Source organism: Cebus imitator, unplaced genomic scaffold (assembly GCF_001604975.1).
Source record: "Cebus imitator isolate Cc_AM_T3 unplaced genomic scaffold, Cebus_imitator-1.0 Scaffold61, whole genome shotgun sequence".
NCBI lineage: Eukaryota > Metazoa > Chordata > Mammalia > Primates > Cebidae > Cebus > Cebus imitator.
Window position 1 is genome coordinate 7,826,898 of NW_016107376.1, and position 13,267 is coordinate 7,840,164.

The 13,267-nt window shown below is 38.4% G+C and overlaps 1 protein-coding gene across 1 annotated transcript in view; it reads left to right on the top strand.

The window, feature by feature from the left end:
* UPF2 (UPF2 regulator of nonsense mediated mRNA decay) overlaps positions 1 to 13,267 on the top strand; it is a 126,327-nt gene that overhangs the window by 13,538 nt on the left and 99,522 nt on the right. The window contains exons 3-4 of the mRNA XM_037739049.1: positions 753 to 1,532; positions 11,559 to 11,719. Coding sequence (XP_037594977.1) covers positions 753 to 1,532; positions 11,559 to 11,719 — 941 coding nt within the window. The remainder of the gene's footprint in view (positions 1 to 752; positions 1,533 to 11,558; positions 11,720 to 13,267) is intronic.

The following is a 13,267-nucleotide window of genomic DNA, read 5'->3' on the forward strand; positions in this document are numbered from 1 at the left end:
TTGTTTAACATCAGTTTTGGCCTCATTAGAATATAATTATATTCTATTTTTATTTGACCTAGGCTTCCAGAATCCTTTTTAAAAAACTTTTTTTAAGACAAAGCCTTGCTCCGTCACCTAGGCTGGAATGTAGTGGTGTGATCTCGGCTCATGGCAACCTCTGCCTCCTGGGCTCAAGCGATTCTTCTGCCTCAGCCTTCCAAATAGCTGGGATTATAGGCGCCCGCCACCACAGCTGGCTAATATTTGTATTTTTTAGTAGAGATGGGTTTCACTGTGTTGGCCAGGCTGGTCTTGAACTCCTGACCCCACCTACCTCAGTCTCCCAGAGTGCTGGGCGCCACCACTCCTGGTCTTATAGTGTTTATTCTTTGTGGACAATTTTTTTTTGTTGTTGTTGAAGCATTGTGCCTCAGCCTCCTGAGTAGCTGGGACCATGGGTATGTGCCATCATGCCTGGCTAATTTTTTGTATTTTTAGTAGAGATGGGGTTTCACCATGTTGACTAGGCTGGTCTTGAACTCCTGACCTCAGGTGATCTGCCTGTTTTGGCCTCTCAGAGTGCTGGGATTACAGGCATGAGCCACCATGCCCAGCCAGTAAAATGTCTTTAAAAGTAGTGAAAGGTCTTTTGAATCTTGTAGATTCTTATATTTAGATAATTTTTTTCATTGGCTTTTCTCTTAGGTGATTTGTGTAGGTTGCTTCAAAATATATAGAGTATTTTATTTATTTGTTTTGTTTTTATATAGAGAAAAAGAAGAATCTATTCAGCTTCATCAGGAAGCTTGGGAACGCCATCATTTAAGAAAGGAACTTCGTAGCAAAAACCAAAATGCTCCTGATACCCGACCAGAGGAAAACTTCTTTAGCCGCCTTGACTCAAGTTTGAAGAAAAATACTGCTTTTGTCAAGAAGCTAAAAACTATTACGGAACAACAGAGAGACTCCTTGTCCCATGATTTTAATGGCCTAAACTTAAGCAAATACATTGCAGAAGCTGTAGCTTCTATTGTGGAAGCAAAGCTGAAAATCTCTGATGTGAACTGTGCTGTGCATCTCTGCTCTCTCTTTCACCAGCGTTATGCTGACTTTGCCCCGTCACTTCTTCAGGTCTGGAAAAAACATTTTGAAGCAAGGAAAGAGGAGAAAACACCTAACATTACCAAGTTAAGAACTGATTTGCGTTTTATTGCAGAATTGACAATAGTTGGGATTTTCACTGACAAGGAAGGTCTTTCCTTAATCTATGAACAGCTAAAAAATATTATTAATGCTGATCGGGAGTCCCATACTCATGTCTCTGTAGTGATTAGTTTCTGTCGACATTGTGGAGATGATATTGCTGGACTTGTACCAAGGAAAGTAAAGAGTGCTGCAGAGAAGTTTAATTTGAGTTTTCCTCCTAGTGAGATAATTAGTCCAGAAAAACAACAGCCTTTCCAGAATCTTTTAAAAGAGTACTTTACGTCTTTGACCAAACACCTGAAAAGGGACCACAGGGAGCTCCAGAATACTGAGAGACAAAACAGGTGATTTTCAAATGTTTCTCAGAGTTGAGAATTTATTTTGGAGCTCATACTTAAAAATGTTTAAAGTCTTCATGCCACTGAAAGAACTTGTGGAAAAGGGCTCTTTACAGGTGATTTCTTAACATTCCAGGAAAATTTCAAAGTAGAACAGTCTTGAGCACTCATGTTTTAATGTGAGTCTACAGTAGATTTTGTTTTTGATTTTAAAAGAAATCTGGCAAGTAGATAGTGATTTTTTGCTTTGTGTATGTGTTTTCTTCCTGTGATTTTAAACACTCCTTAATAATTGAGGGGTAGATTTTCTTTTTCTGTCACTTAAACTTACCTGCTAATATCCATAACAGGTTTACTTTTATTGTTTTGTATTTTAAGTTATTAATGTCACTGTTGCTCTTTTTAAGAAAATGAATTAATTACCAGAGGTATTTCAGATTAGAATTTTGGGAGGTAATGCACAAAATTAGCTGTGAAAAAATTTCTTAAATGCAACTATAAAATGTATTTGTAGGAGTCTTCTTCCTGGGGGCATTCATTTAAAATTCTGAAGGAGTAATGTACTTTGCCTCTGGTAATTGGTGAAAAGACCTGACTTTGGAGCCAGTTTTGATTGTTAAAAGGTATTGTAGATTATTGTGTAGTATTTATACCTGAGGAGCAACAAGAACCTAGAAGTAGATGTAGTTTGTGGGCAATAGGTCAACTTTTATAGAGGATAGATTTGGAGGAGAACTGAGAGGGTGTAGAAAAGTCGTGATAGCCATAGCATGTGGCTGAGTATTAAGCTACAACTATTTAAATTGCATTGTTTAGAATCTGAAATTACTGTTGATCAGAAATTCGTATAGGAGAGTATCTTTTTCTTATTTCCTAAGTCTGTGTTGGGGAGGAGTGGTTTAAGTAATTACCACTGGAAGGTGATTGACTTAACCAGAGGACTCTAAAGGAATAGTGTTGGCCAGTAGTACAGTTAGGACAGGGTTAAGGTAGAGACTACGTGGTTAAATCTTTGTGGCTGAAGGTCACTCAGAGGTGAGAATAAGATGGCAATGGTGTTATCAATACTTCTTAGGAAAAAGAAAAAGGCTTATTACCCTTGTTTTATGTTTTGATTTGTGAGGACCTCTTTAAACTTTGAAGAGGCAACCTCAGAATGTACTTGTACCATCAGTAATGGGCTACAAAGGATTATGGTGGTCCTTTATTTATACTTCTCACTTAGGGCTTCTTATTTATGATTTCCATATGCTTTGTCAGTTTCGTAGTCCTTTGTTCATACATTCTACCTAATACATCATAACTGATTTGTATGTATTTGATGATTGATTAGTTCTTGGCTACTTTGAGGGAATGTGTGTGTGTTTGCTTTTGATTGGACTCAGAATCTTGGAGAGTGGAGAGATTCTCCAGTGTTTTAATCCAATCCATTCACCTTTCCAATGTAGGAATATATTTATAGATTATTTAACAATTAAGATGATTTTTCCTCTGAATACTTCCCAAAGGAGCTCAGTTCTCTCTGAGCCATTTCAATGATGGAAACACTTACGGGCTAGGAATTCTTTGTTATATCAAGTGGAAATTTAACTTCTCACAAAATGATTCCCTTTGATTTGATTCTTTTTTCTGGTATGGATGGAGTAAATGTACTCAAAGTAGGAGATCCATGAACTTTTTACCTCTTCATAATTAATTAAACACAGAAACTGAGAGTAAGCATTTAGAAAGTATTATAGAATTTTCAGGGGCCATGGTATTCTTACTATACTTTTACAAAAGTGTCCAATGGTTGGGGAAGGAAAGTTGGCCGTTTACTACAGATGGTTTGAGGAACACTGGTACAGGATATATGTGTCTTTTATTCCCATGACAGTATCTCAGATATTCACAGGCTGCCACCAAAAAAAGGATACTTGTTTTGTATGCATTCTTTTCTATCTGTGACCTAAAATTGCCTTATTTTTTATAGCTACCTTGTCATTCTTTTGTTTTTTGTAAAGCTTATTAGCACTAAAGCTTTATTTCTCATATGAACTGCTGACAAGCCAGTTCTTCTTCACCTTGAACTGGTGAAATACGATTTTTAAAGCCTAAATGTGTACTTGCTTATCTCTGTAAACTTTATTTAGATGTTTTTGGTATGTTATTTAGCCTTATTAAAAACTTTGGATTTGATTACATGTATATTATTAATAGTACTGGCTGGGCATGGTGACTGACACCTATAATGCTACAACTTTGGGAGGCTAAGGCAGAATGATCACTTAAGCCCAGGAGTTTGAGACTAGCCTGGTCAACATGGTGAAACCCCATTGCTACAAAAAATATAAAAATTAGCTGGGTGTGGTGGTGTGCGCCTGTAGTTTCAGCTACTTGGGATGGGAGAATCAGTTGAGCCTGGGAAGTTGAGACTGCAGTAAACCATGATTGTGCCACTGCACTCTAGCTTGGGCGACAGAGAGAGACCCTGTATTAAAACAAAAACTGAATAATACTTATCTTCTGGTCGCATTCAGCTTTGATAAGCAGCTCTTCTATTTTATTATTAAGTCATTGATAAAAATTTGAAAAGGATGTAGTGTTAAGAATATAGCTTTGTGGCCTTTCCCTAGAAACTTTTATCCATTTGATACAGAACTGTTCATCTTTAGTGATTAGAGAAGTTTACTTACATAGAGTAAACTGACTTTAGCATTGTCACAGCCTTTTTTTTGGATACAGAGTCTCGCTGAGTCTCCTAGGCTGGAATGCAGTAACACCATCTTGGCTCACAGCAACCTCCGCCTCCTGGGTTCAAGTGATTTCTAATACCCCAGCCTCCCGAGTAGCTGGGATTACAGGCACGTGCTACCACACCCAGCTAATTTTTGCATTTTTAGTAGAGATGGGGTTTCTCCATGTGGGCCAGGCTGGTCTCAAACTCCTCACTTCGGGTGATCCCCCGGCCTCGGCCTCCCTAAGTGCAGGGATTACAGGCGTGAACCACTGTGCCTGGCCATCACAGCCTTTTTATCATGGGAGACTGCCCATTTAGATGTAATGATTTGAGGATGTGAGAATCTTAATTACCATATGGAAAATAATTGGTGTATGGCTTAATAAATCATGCCTAAGGATAGCCTCAACTTGAGCAGCCACGATAGTGAAAATACAGATATGTGACTGACCAAAAAAGACACCAGGAATGGATTAGGGCAGAATCCCTACTTGGCCTAATGATAGTTTCCTACCTTCTAAGAGGGTTCATTATGGTGTTCTGCCTAAAATGATCATTTTCTCCCTCTCAGTTTTTATCCAGTAGCTGTTTTTTTTTTTTCTTTTTCATTTTTTTGTGACAGGGTCTCACTCTGTTACCTGGGCTAGAGTGCAGTTGTGTGATCATGGCTCAGCGTTGCTTTGACCTCCTGGGGCTTAAGGGATCATCCTACCTCAGACTCCCAAGTGGCTGGGACTACAGGCACGTGCCACCATGCCTGGTTAATTTTTAAAATTTTTTTATAGAGAGGGGAATCTCCCTATATTGCTTAGGCTGATCTTAAACTTCTGGGGTCAAGCAGTCCTCCCGCCTTGGCCTCCCAAATTGTTGGGATTATAGGTGTTGTGAACCACTGTGCTTGGTCCCACCCCACTTTTACTTAATTAATTGATTGATTTTTTGAGATGGGGTTTCACTCTGTTGCCCAGGCTGGACTACAGTGGTGTGATCTTGGCTCGCTGCAACCTCCGCTTCTGGGGTTCAAGCAGTTCTGTCACCTCAGCCTCCTGAGTAGCTGGGACTACAGGCACGTGGCACCATGCCTGACTAATTTTTGTATTTTTAGTAGAGACGGGGGTTTTGGCATGTTGCCCAGGCTAGTCTCGAACTCGTGGCCTCAGATGATCTGCCTGCTTTGGCCTCCCAAAGTGCTGGGATTATATGTGTGAGCCACTGTGTCTGGCCTCCACTCCAACCTTTAAAAGAATTTTTGTGAAAATAGAGATGTGGCCTCACACTGTTGTCCAGGCTGGCCTCGAACTCCTTGGCTCAAACAATCCTCCTGCCATGTCATGGCCTCCCAGACTTCTGGGTTTATAAGTGTGGCCCACTGCACCTCTCATCCAGTAGGTGTTTTGATGTTTTTCTGCATCATAGGACTAAATCATGGACAATAGTTCTTCCAGTAAGGTTTCTCTGAGGCATGGTAAAGCTAGAACACTAAGCTAGTTAATATTTAAGACTCCTACTTATTTAAATTTCTTTAAGCCTTTTATTCTGTATGTTTTATTATTTTGTTTTTTTGAGACAAGGTCTCACTTTGTCACCCAGGCTGGAGTGCAGTGGCAGGCTAGAGTGCTCACTGCAGTCTTCACCTCCTGGCTCAAGCAATCCTCCCACATCAGCCTCTCGAGTAGCTGGGACCCTAGGCACCCAGCACCACACTTCCCTGATTTTTTGTATTTTTGGTGGAGACAGGATTTCTCCATGTTGCCCAGGCTGGTCTCAAACTCCTGAGCTCAAGCCACCTACCCACCTTGGCCTACTACAGTGCTGGGATTACAGACATGAGCCTCTAATGTGCCTGGCTAATTTTTTTTGTATTTTTAGTAGAGGCAGGGTTTCACCATGTTGGCCTGGCTGGTCTTGAATTCCTGACCTCAGGTGATCTACCCTCCTCGGCCTCCCAAAGTGCTGGGATTACAGATGTGAGCCACTGTGCCCATCCTTAATTTTAAACAATCTAGTAAAAAGTAGGGTGATTTCTTTTTTAAGTGACTTGAGGGACTTGCAGTTATCTATTTTTTTTGAGATGGGCTCTCACTCTGTCACCAGGCTAGAGTGCAATGACACAGTCTCGGCTTACTGTGACCTCTGCCTCCCAGGTTCAAGTGTTTCTCCTGCTTCAGCCTCCTGAGTAGCTGGGACTACAGGTGCCCGCCACCATGCCTGGGTAATTTTTTTTTTTTTTTAGTAGAGATGGGTTTTTACCATGTTGGCCAGGCAGGTCTCGAACTCCTGACCTCGTGATCTGCCTGCCCCAGCCTCCCAAAGTGCTGGTATTACAGGCATGAGCCACTGCACTGGGCCAATTTAATTTTTATTGACTATAACTCAATTATGTTACAGAATTTGTTTTTTTCAGTATAGTGAAATTATGAATTCAGGTTGTAGGCCAGAATTCTTGTTTGAGTAATCTTGAAGTGTCTTTATTCCTTTTTATCTCCCTAATTGATGAAGTGTTATCAAGTTTCTCTTCAGCACCTGTGACTCTTAGTAACTTCATGATTGCAGACTTAGACTAGCAGCAATGAGGTGACAAAGTTCAGTAAAAACATTTAAGTAGAATGCAAACATTTTTTCTTCTTCCCATTCTTTTGTTAATGCAAATTCATGAGGCATTATTGACTGATAATTGAATCTTAAAAACGCATCAGCCAGTAATGAAATAATATTGCTTTTACTTTCACTTTCATTCCAGGTAAGTTGTACCTTGCTTCATAAGTAGGTTGTTTAATTTATTGGTAGTATTTAAGTACAATTTTGTTACTTCTCTGTACTTTAGACTTAGTGTTATAGCTGTAGTAAGAGCTCTAAAATTATCTCTTAGATATTCTAATTGTGTTTAAATGACTTTGCTGTAGTAGTAGTATCCATTTAAATGGGTACAGTTTTGCTTTGCTATGTTCTAGAGTCTTTTTACAAGATTGAGACATCCATAAACAAATTCTAAAATGAAACCAAAAGAAAATCTAAAATAATTGTTCTTTTTTGTTTGTTTTTGATGGAGTCTTGCTCTGTGGCCCAGACTGGAGTGCAGTGGCGTGATCTTGGCTCATTGCAACCTCTACCTCCTGGTTCAAGCGATTCTCCTGCCTTAGTCTCCCAAGTAGCTGGGATTACAGGCACCTGCCACCACACCTGGCTAATTTTTGTATTTTTAGTAGCAGTGGGGTTTTTTAGGTAATACTTAAAATATGTGATGAAATCATATTTTCCGGCTGCTTTTGGTTACATTTTCAGTGAAATTTTGGTTACATTTTTGATAACGATGTAAAGCAGTGATACTTGTTGGTCAGATGTGCTGTGTAATATTTAGTTCCCTCATATGGGTTTTCAAAAACAAACTGAAAACCTTTTCCTGTGAGTTTCATAAAGTTAAAAAAAAAACTCTGACATTTTTAGTACCTACATTTAAAAATGTTTCATTTTAATTTCATTAGAATTTCTAAATGATCCTTGGGTTTATTTATTTATGTAGACAGGTTCTTAGTCTGTCACCGAGGCTGCAGCACAGTGGCACAGTCACATCTTACGGCAGCCTCAGCCTCCTGGGTTCAGGTGATCCTCCCGCTTCAGCCTCCCGAGTAGCTGGGACTATAGGTGCCCAACACTGCATCCAACTAATTTTTGTATATTTTGTAGAGATGGAGTTTTGCCATGCTGCCCAGGTTGGTCTTGAACTTCTGGGCTCAAGCAGTCCACCATCCTTGGCCTCCCAAAGTGCTAGGACTACAGGCTTTAGCCGCTGTGCCTGGCCGATTCTTGGGTTTTTAAATGTTCAGGCACTATAATGAGTTATTTCTCTGCTTTGTCTGTATTTCGTCTTACTGCATGCTGTGGATTTAGTCATTTCAGTATTACATAGTTGTCAAGGGAGGGACATACGGCTACATATGTTAGTTTTATATATAACAGAAATCATAATTGTATTCATTGGTATTCTGTCCTGGTAACTGAGTGCTTGGTGTAAGATATTAAAAAAAAAAAAAAAATCTAAACTTGTCTTAAAGACTATTCTCACTGAATAGTAAAGCACATACTCATTAGGTAAGTTAGTGCTGTTAATCATGCATTTGATTAAGGGTAAGGTGTATCACTGAAGCTTTTTTTTTTTGGAGGCAGAGTCTTGCTGTGTCACCTAGGCTGGAGTGCAGTGGTGCCATCTAGGCTCACTGCAGCCTCCACCTCCTGGGTTTAAGCAATTCTCCTGCCTCAGCCTCCTGGGTAGCTGGGATTACAGGCGTGTGCCACCATGCCTGGCTAATTTTGTTGTATTTTTTAGTAGAGACGGGGTTTCACCATATTGGTCAGGCCGATCTCAAACTGCTGACCTCATGATTTGCCTGCCTCGGCCTCCCAAAGTGCTGGGATTACAGGAGTGAGCCACTGTGACTGGCCTTACTGAAGTTTTAAAGTTTTAGTTTGGTTCCAGTAGGACTGGAGAGGAACTGGAATGCAGACTCAGGGAACCATCACAGAATGAAATCACTTCTAATGGACTCAATGCAAAGTCACAGGCAAATCCACATATGGAAGTGAGAAAAGGACTGTTCATTTTTGTTTTCATAAAGTAGTCATCACCTTGCTACTGCTTATGTGTCAGAAATTCTTAGTGTGATTATTATATATCTCAGTGGACTGGATGTTTGTTCTTTGGATAACCAGAATATCAGAACTTGTTAAGAGAAATGAAGTTCTGGGTTATATTATTCTGAGATATATTTTCTGATTTCTTTTCAGTGTGAAATAATGTTGCATAGTAATTGTCATTAGGGATTTTGAAATATCTTAGAACCATTATTACCCCATTAATATAATTTGCTTTAGAATAAACTCTTCGGTTTTTGTTTTTTATTTTTATTTTTCCAACTAAAATGCCATGGAATAAACTCTTCAAATTTTTTTTTTTTTTTAAGTTAAATTTTTTAGACAGGGTCTGACTCTGTCACCTAGGCTGGAGTGTAGTGGTGCAATCTTGGCTCACTGCAACCTCCGCTTCCGAAGTTCAAGCCATTCTCCTGCCTCAGCCTTCCAAGGAGCTGCGATTGCAGGCACCACCATTATTATGCTCAGCTAATTTTTATATTTTTGTAGAGACAAGGTTACACCATGTTGGCCAGGCTGGTCTTGAGCTCCTGACCTCAGGTGATCCACCCGCTTCGGCCTCCAAAAGTGCTGGGATTATAGGCATGAGCTACCATGCCTGGCCCTACGGTGCAAATATTTTTAAGTAAGCTACTTCTGAGCATTACTTATTTGAGTAATTTATTTAATTTTGGTGAGTATGGTGACTAATGCCTGTAATCCTAGCACTTTGGGAGTTTGAGGTGGGAGGATTGCTTGAGGCCAGGAGTTCGAGACCAGCTTGGCCAACATAGCCAGACTCCCATCTCTACAAAAAATAAAAGTAAATTACAGATTTTTTTTTAAAAAAATGACTTTCAGCTTACAAAATGAGTTCTATTAGAACTTCTGATTAAAAATTTTAACAAGCTCATTCAAAGTACTAATGTTTCTTTCATAGCTATGAATATGTTAAAATGCTTTGAGTTTTTATTTTAAGGTTTAGAATTCGTTAACAAAATTACTGATAAAATTTTGTTTTTGTAATAGTAGTCTGAAACAAATGTTTGAAGAGAGGGAAATGCCCTCTAATGACAGTATTTTTAGAGAAGCACTTTTTAGCCTGGGTTATTATGGTTAAAGTATTTTAACGTTTTGCTAATGTGTTGGTAGGATGATATCTAATGTATATTTAAATAATAAGCAAATGAAATTTCTCATTTTGGAACCTAACAGTCCAGATTTGAATAAAGGAAATTACTGGATTTTATGAATCTGTGCACTGATGCACTTGTAATGGGAACGAATAGTCTGAAAATAGAAAATGTTGTTATTTGAATTGTTATAGTATTTAAACAAAAGCTTATGTGAGTAGAAATAGGGTAAAATGGGATAGTTTTGACATCGTTTCAAATAAGTTGGGAAGAATAAATATAGGCTTGATTTTTCTGCCTTTTTCTCTGTAACTTTAGAAGATGGAACATGGCATTACAGAAAACCTCGTTTTCTTCACTATTCATAAGAAAAGTCAAATAACAAGAAATGAAAAACTTCTAAGTACTACTTTAAAAATAACATAATTTATAATTTATAATTGACTTTTTGAAACATTGTATTTGCATCATGGTTTATAAATTTCAAACCTTATACTACCACATGGATATTTTGTATGTAAAAAATTGGATCCAGCTATATAAGTCTCAATGTTTTATACCAATATAATAAGGCTCTTATTTTGCTCTATACATTTTGGTATTTTCTAATAGTTTTGCGTTTGTAGTTTTGGGCTTAGTGGCGTACTCTTGTAAAGTGGAAGAGTCGTTTTGTCCTTAGTTCCTTGATAAGGACTAGCCTGAGTAAATGGGTTTCTCAGTATTTGTTACCTGGATAAATAACCAGTACTTGCACAATAGATTGAGAATTGGCTGTGGGGAAGATGTGGGCTTTTTCATAAGATAATCTTGATTCAGATCGTTATGGAAGTTTAAGGATAACTGTTTCTGTTGTTTTTGAACCTGTTCAAAATCTGTTGGTTTTGAAAACTGAGTTCCGCACATGGAAGTAAGGAAAAGGACTGTTCATTTTTGTTTTCATAAAGTAGTCATCACCTTGCTACTGCTTATGTATCAGAAATTCTTAGTGTGATTATTATATATCTCAGTGGACTGGATGTTAAATATTTTGGTGTTAAATTTTTTTGTTTAGCTCTGTATGTCTGAAGGGAGTATGATAGTAACGAAAAACCAAATAATTTTTTATTATTTTGTGATATATTGTTAAATATGATATTACTGATTCAAATAATTATGGAGGTTTGAGAATAATTGATTCTTTCTATAACCTGTTGCCTTTGAAAATTGGCTTGTGTAGTTGTGTTAGTTTTGGTTAACTTTGTATGAGAAGAGTATGACTGTAACAAAATACTGAATAATTTAAAATTATTTAGAAGTATATTGTTAAATATTGTGGTATTTCAGCAAGCATGCGTCATATACTTTGAGGAACCAGTGTTAACATTTAATTGTGCAGGTGAATTTGATTATAAATTTCAGATATATTTGAAAATACTAGATTCAAATGTTAAATAAAAATGAAGATTATACTAAATTTGTATGAGAAAATCAAATTACGGAATTTTTCCCATATAACAATGTGTGATGACATCTATTTTGATAAGACTGTCAGATGATTTCATCATTTGTTTATAGGCGCATTCTACATTCTAAAGGGGAGCTCAGTGAAGATAGACATAAACAGTATGAGGAGTTTGCTATGTCTTATCAGAAGCTGCTGGCAAATTCTCAATCCTTAGCAGACCTTTTGGATGAAAATATGCCAGATCTTCCTCAAGACAAACCAGCACCAGAAGGTAAGGCATTCTTAGAAACAAACATTGTGTTTTCTTATAAGCATTGTCACCTTTTGGCTTGTCATATGTGCAGTATTGAGAATTTCAGTTTTTAAAATCGGCTAGGAATGGTGGCTCATGTCTGTAATCTCAGCACTTGGGGAATCTGAGGCAAGAGGATTGCTTGAGACCAGGAGTTTGACAGCAACCTGGGCAACAGAGTGAGACTCCCATCTCTATTTAAAAAAACCTTTTTTGAATAAAGAAATGGTATTAAAACCTATTGATAACCTTGAAAAGCTATTTTTAGTGATCCCTGAATGGAAGAATCTCTGGACAAAGAGAATAATAATTAACTCATATGATAATATGATGAGTTCTTTCAGATTCTTTTTTTTTTTTTTTTTTTTGAGATGGAGTTTTGCTCTTGTTGCCCAGTCTGGAGTGCAATGGTGTGATCTCGGCTCACCGCAACCTCTGCCTCCTGTGTTCAAAGGATTCTCCTGCCTCAGCCTTCCAAGTAGCTGGGATTAACAGGCTTGTACCACCATACCCGGCTAATTTTGTATTTTTAGTAGAGTCGAGATTTCTCCATGTTGGTCAGGCTGGTCTCGAATTCCCAGCCTCAGGTGATCACCCGCCTGATCCCCGCAAAGTGCTGGGATTACAGGCGTGAGGCCTCATTTAGCTTCTTGAGTAATAGATAGATACCTTCCAATTTCCTGGCAATTCTGTTTACTCTAGAAATCTTAAGGGTGAAGTATTTGTAAAATATCCTTTTATAATTAAAGAAAAATTCATATCTAATATCTTTAGTAAGAAATACCTATTGTGTACTGTGACTGCATTTATTATATTTATATATAATAATGTACATAATTCCTATACTTTTTTTTCTTTTGATACAAAACCTTGCTGTATTGCCCAGGCTGTAGTGCAGTGGCACAATCTCAGCTCCTGGCAATCTCTGCCTCCCGGGCTCAAATTATCCTTCTGCCAAGTTGCTGGGACTACAGTTGTGCGCCACCATGTCTGGCTAATTAGAGACAAGATTTTACCATGCTGTTGGGGCTTGTCTTGAACTCGAGCTCAAGCAGTCCTTTTGCCTTGTTCTCCCAAATTGGGGGATTATAGGTGTGAGCCACTGTACCTGGCCTCCTACTCAGTATCTCAAAAATCATTCTCAAACTTTTTGAATGTTTAAAAAAAGTTTCATCATAGAATTTGTTTTGGTTGACCCTGGCTTGTTTCTCAGAACTTTCTCAGTATATTTGTTATGATGTTTTAGAATAAAAATCTCTTTGTAATATTTAGCATATGGCCTGGTGCAGTGGCTCACGCCTATAATCCCAGCACTTTGGGAGGCTGAGGTGGGCAGATCACAAGGTCAGGAGTTCAAGACCAGCTTGGCCAGTATGGTGAAATACTGTCTCTACTAACGATAGAAAAATTAGCTGGGTGTGGTGGCGTGCGCCTGTAGTCTGAGCTACTTGGGAGGCTGAGACGGGAGAATCACTTGAACCTGGGAGGCTGAGGTTACAGTGAGCTGAGATCACGCCACTGCAAAAA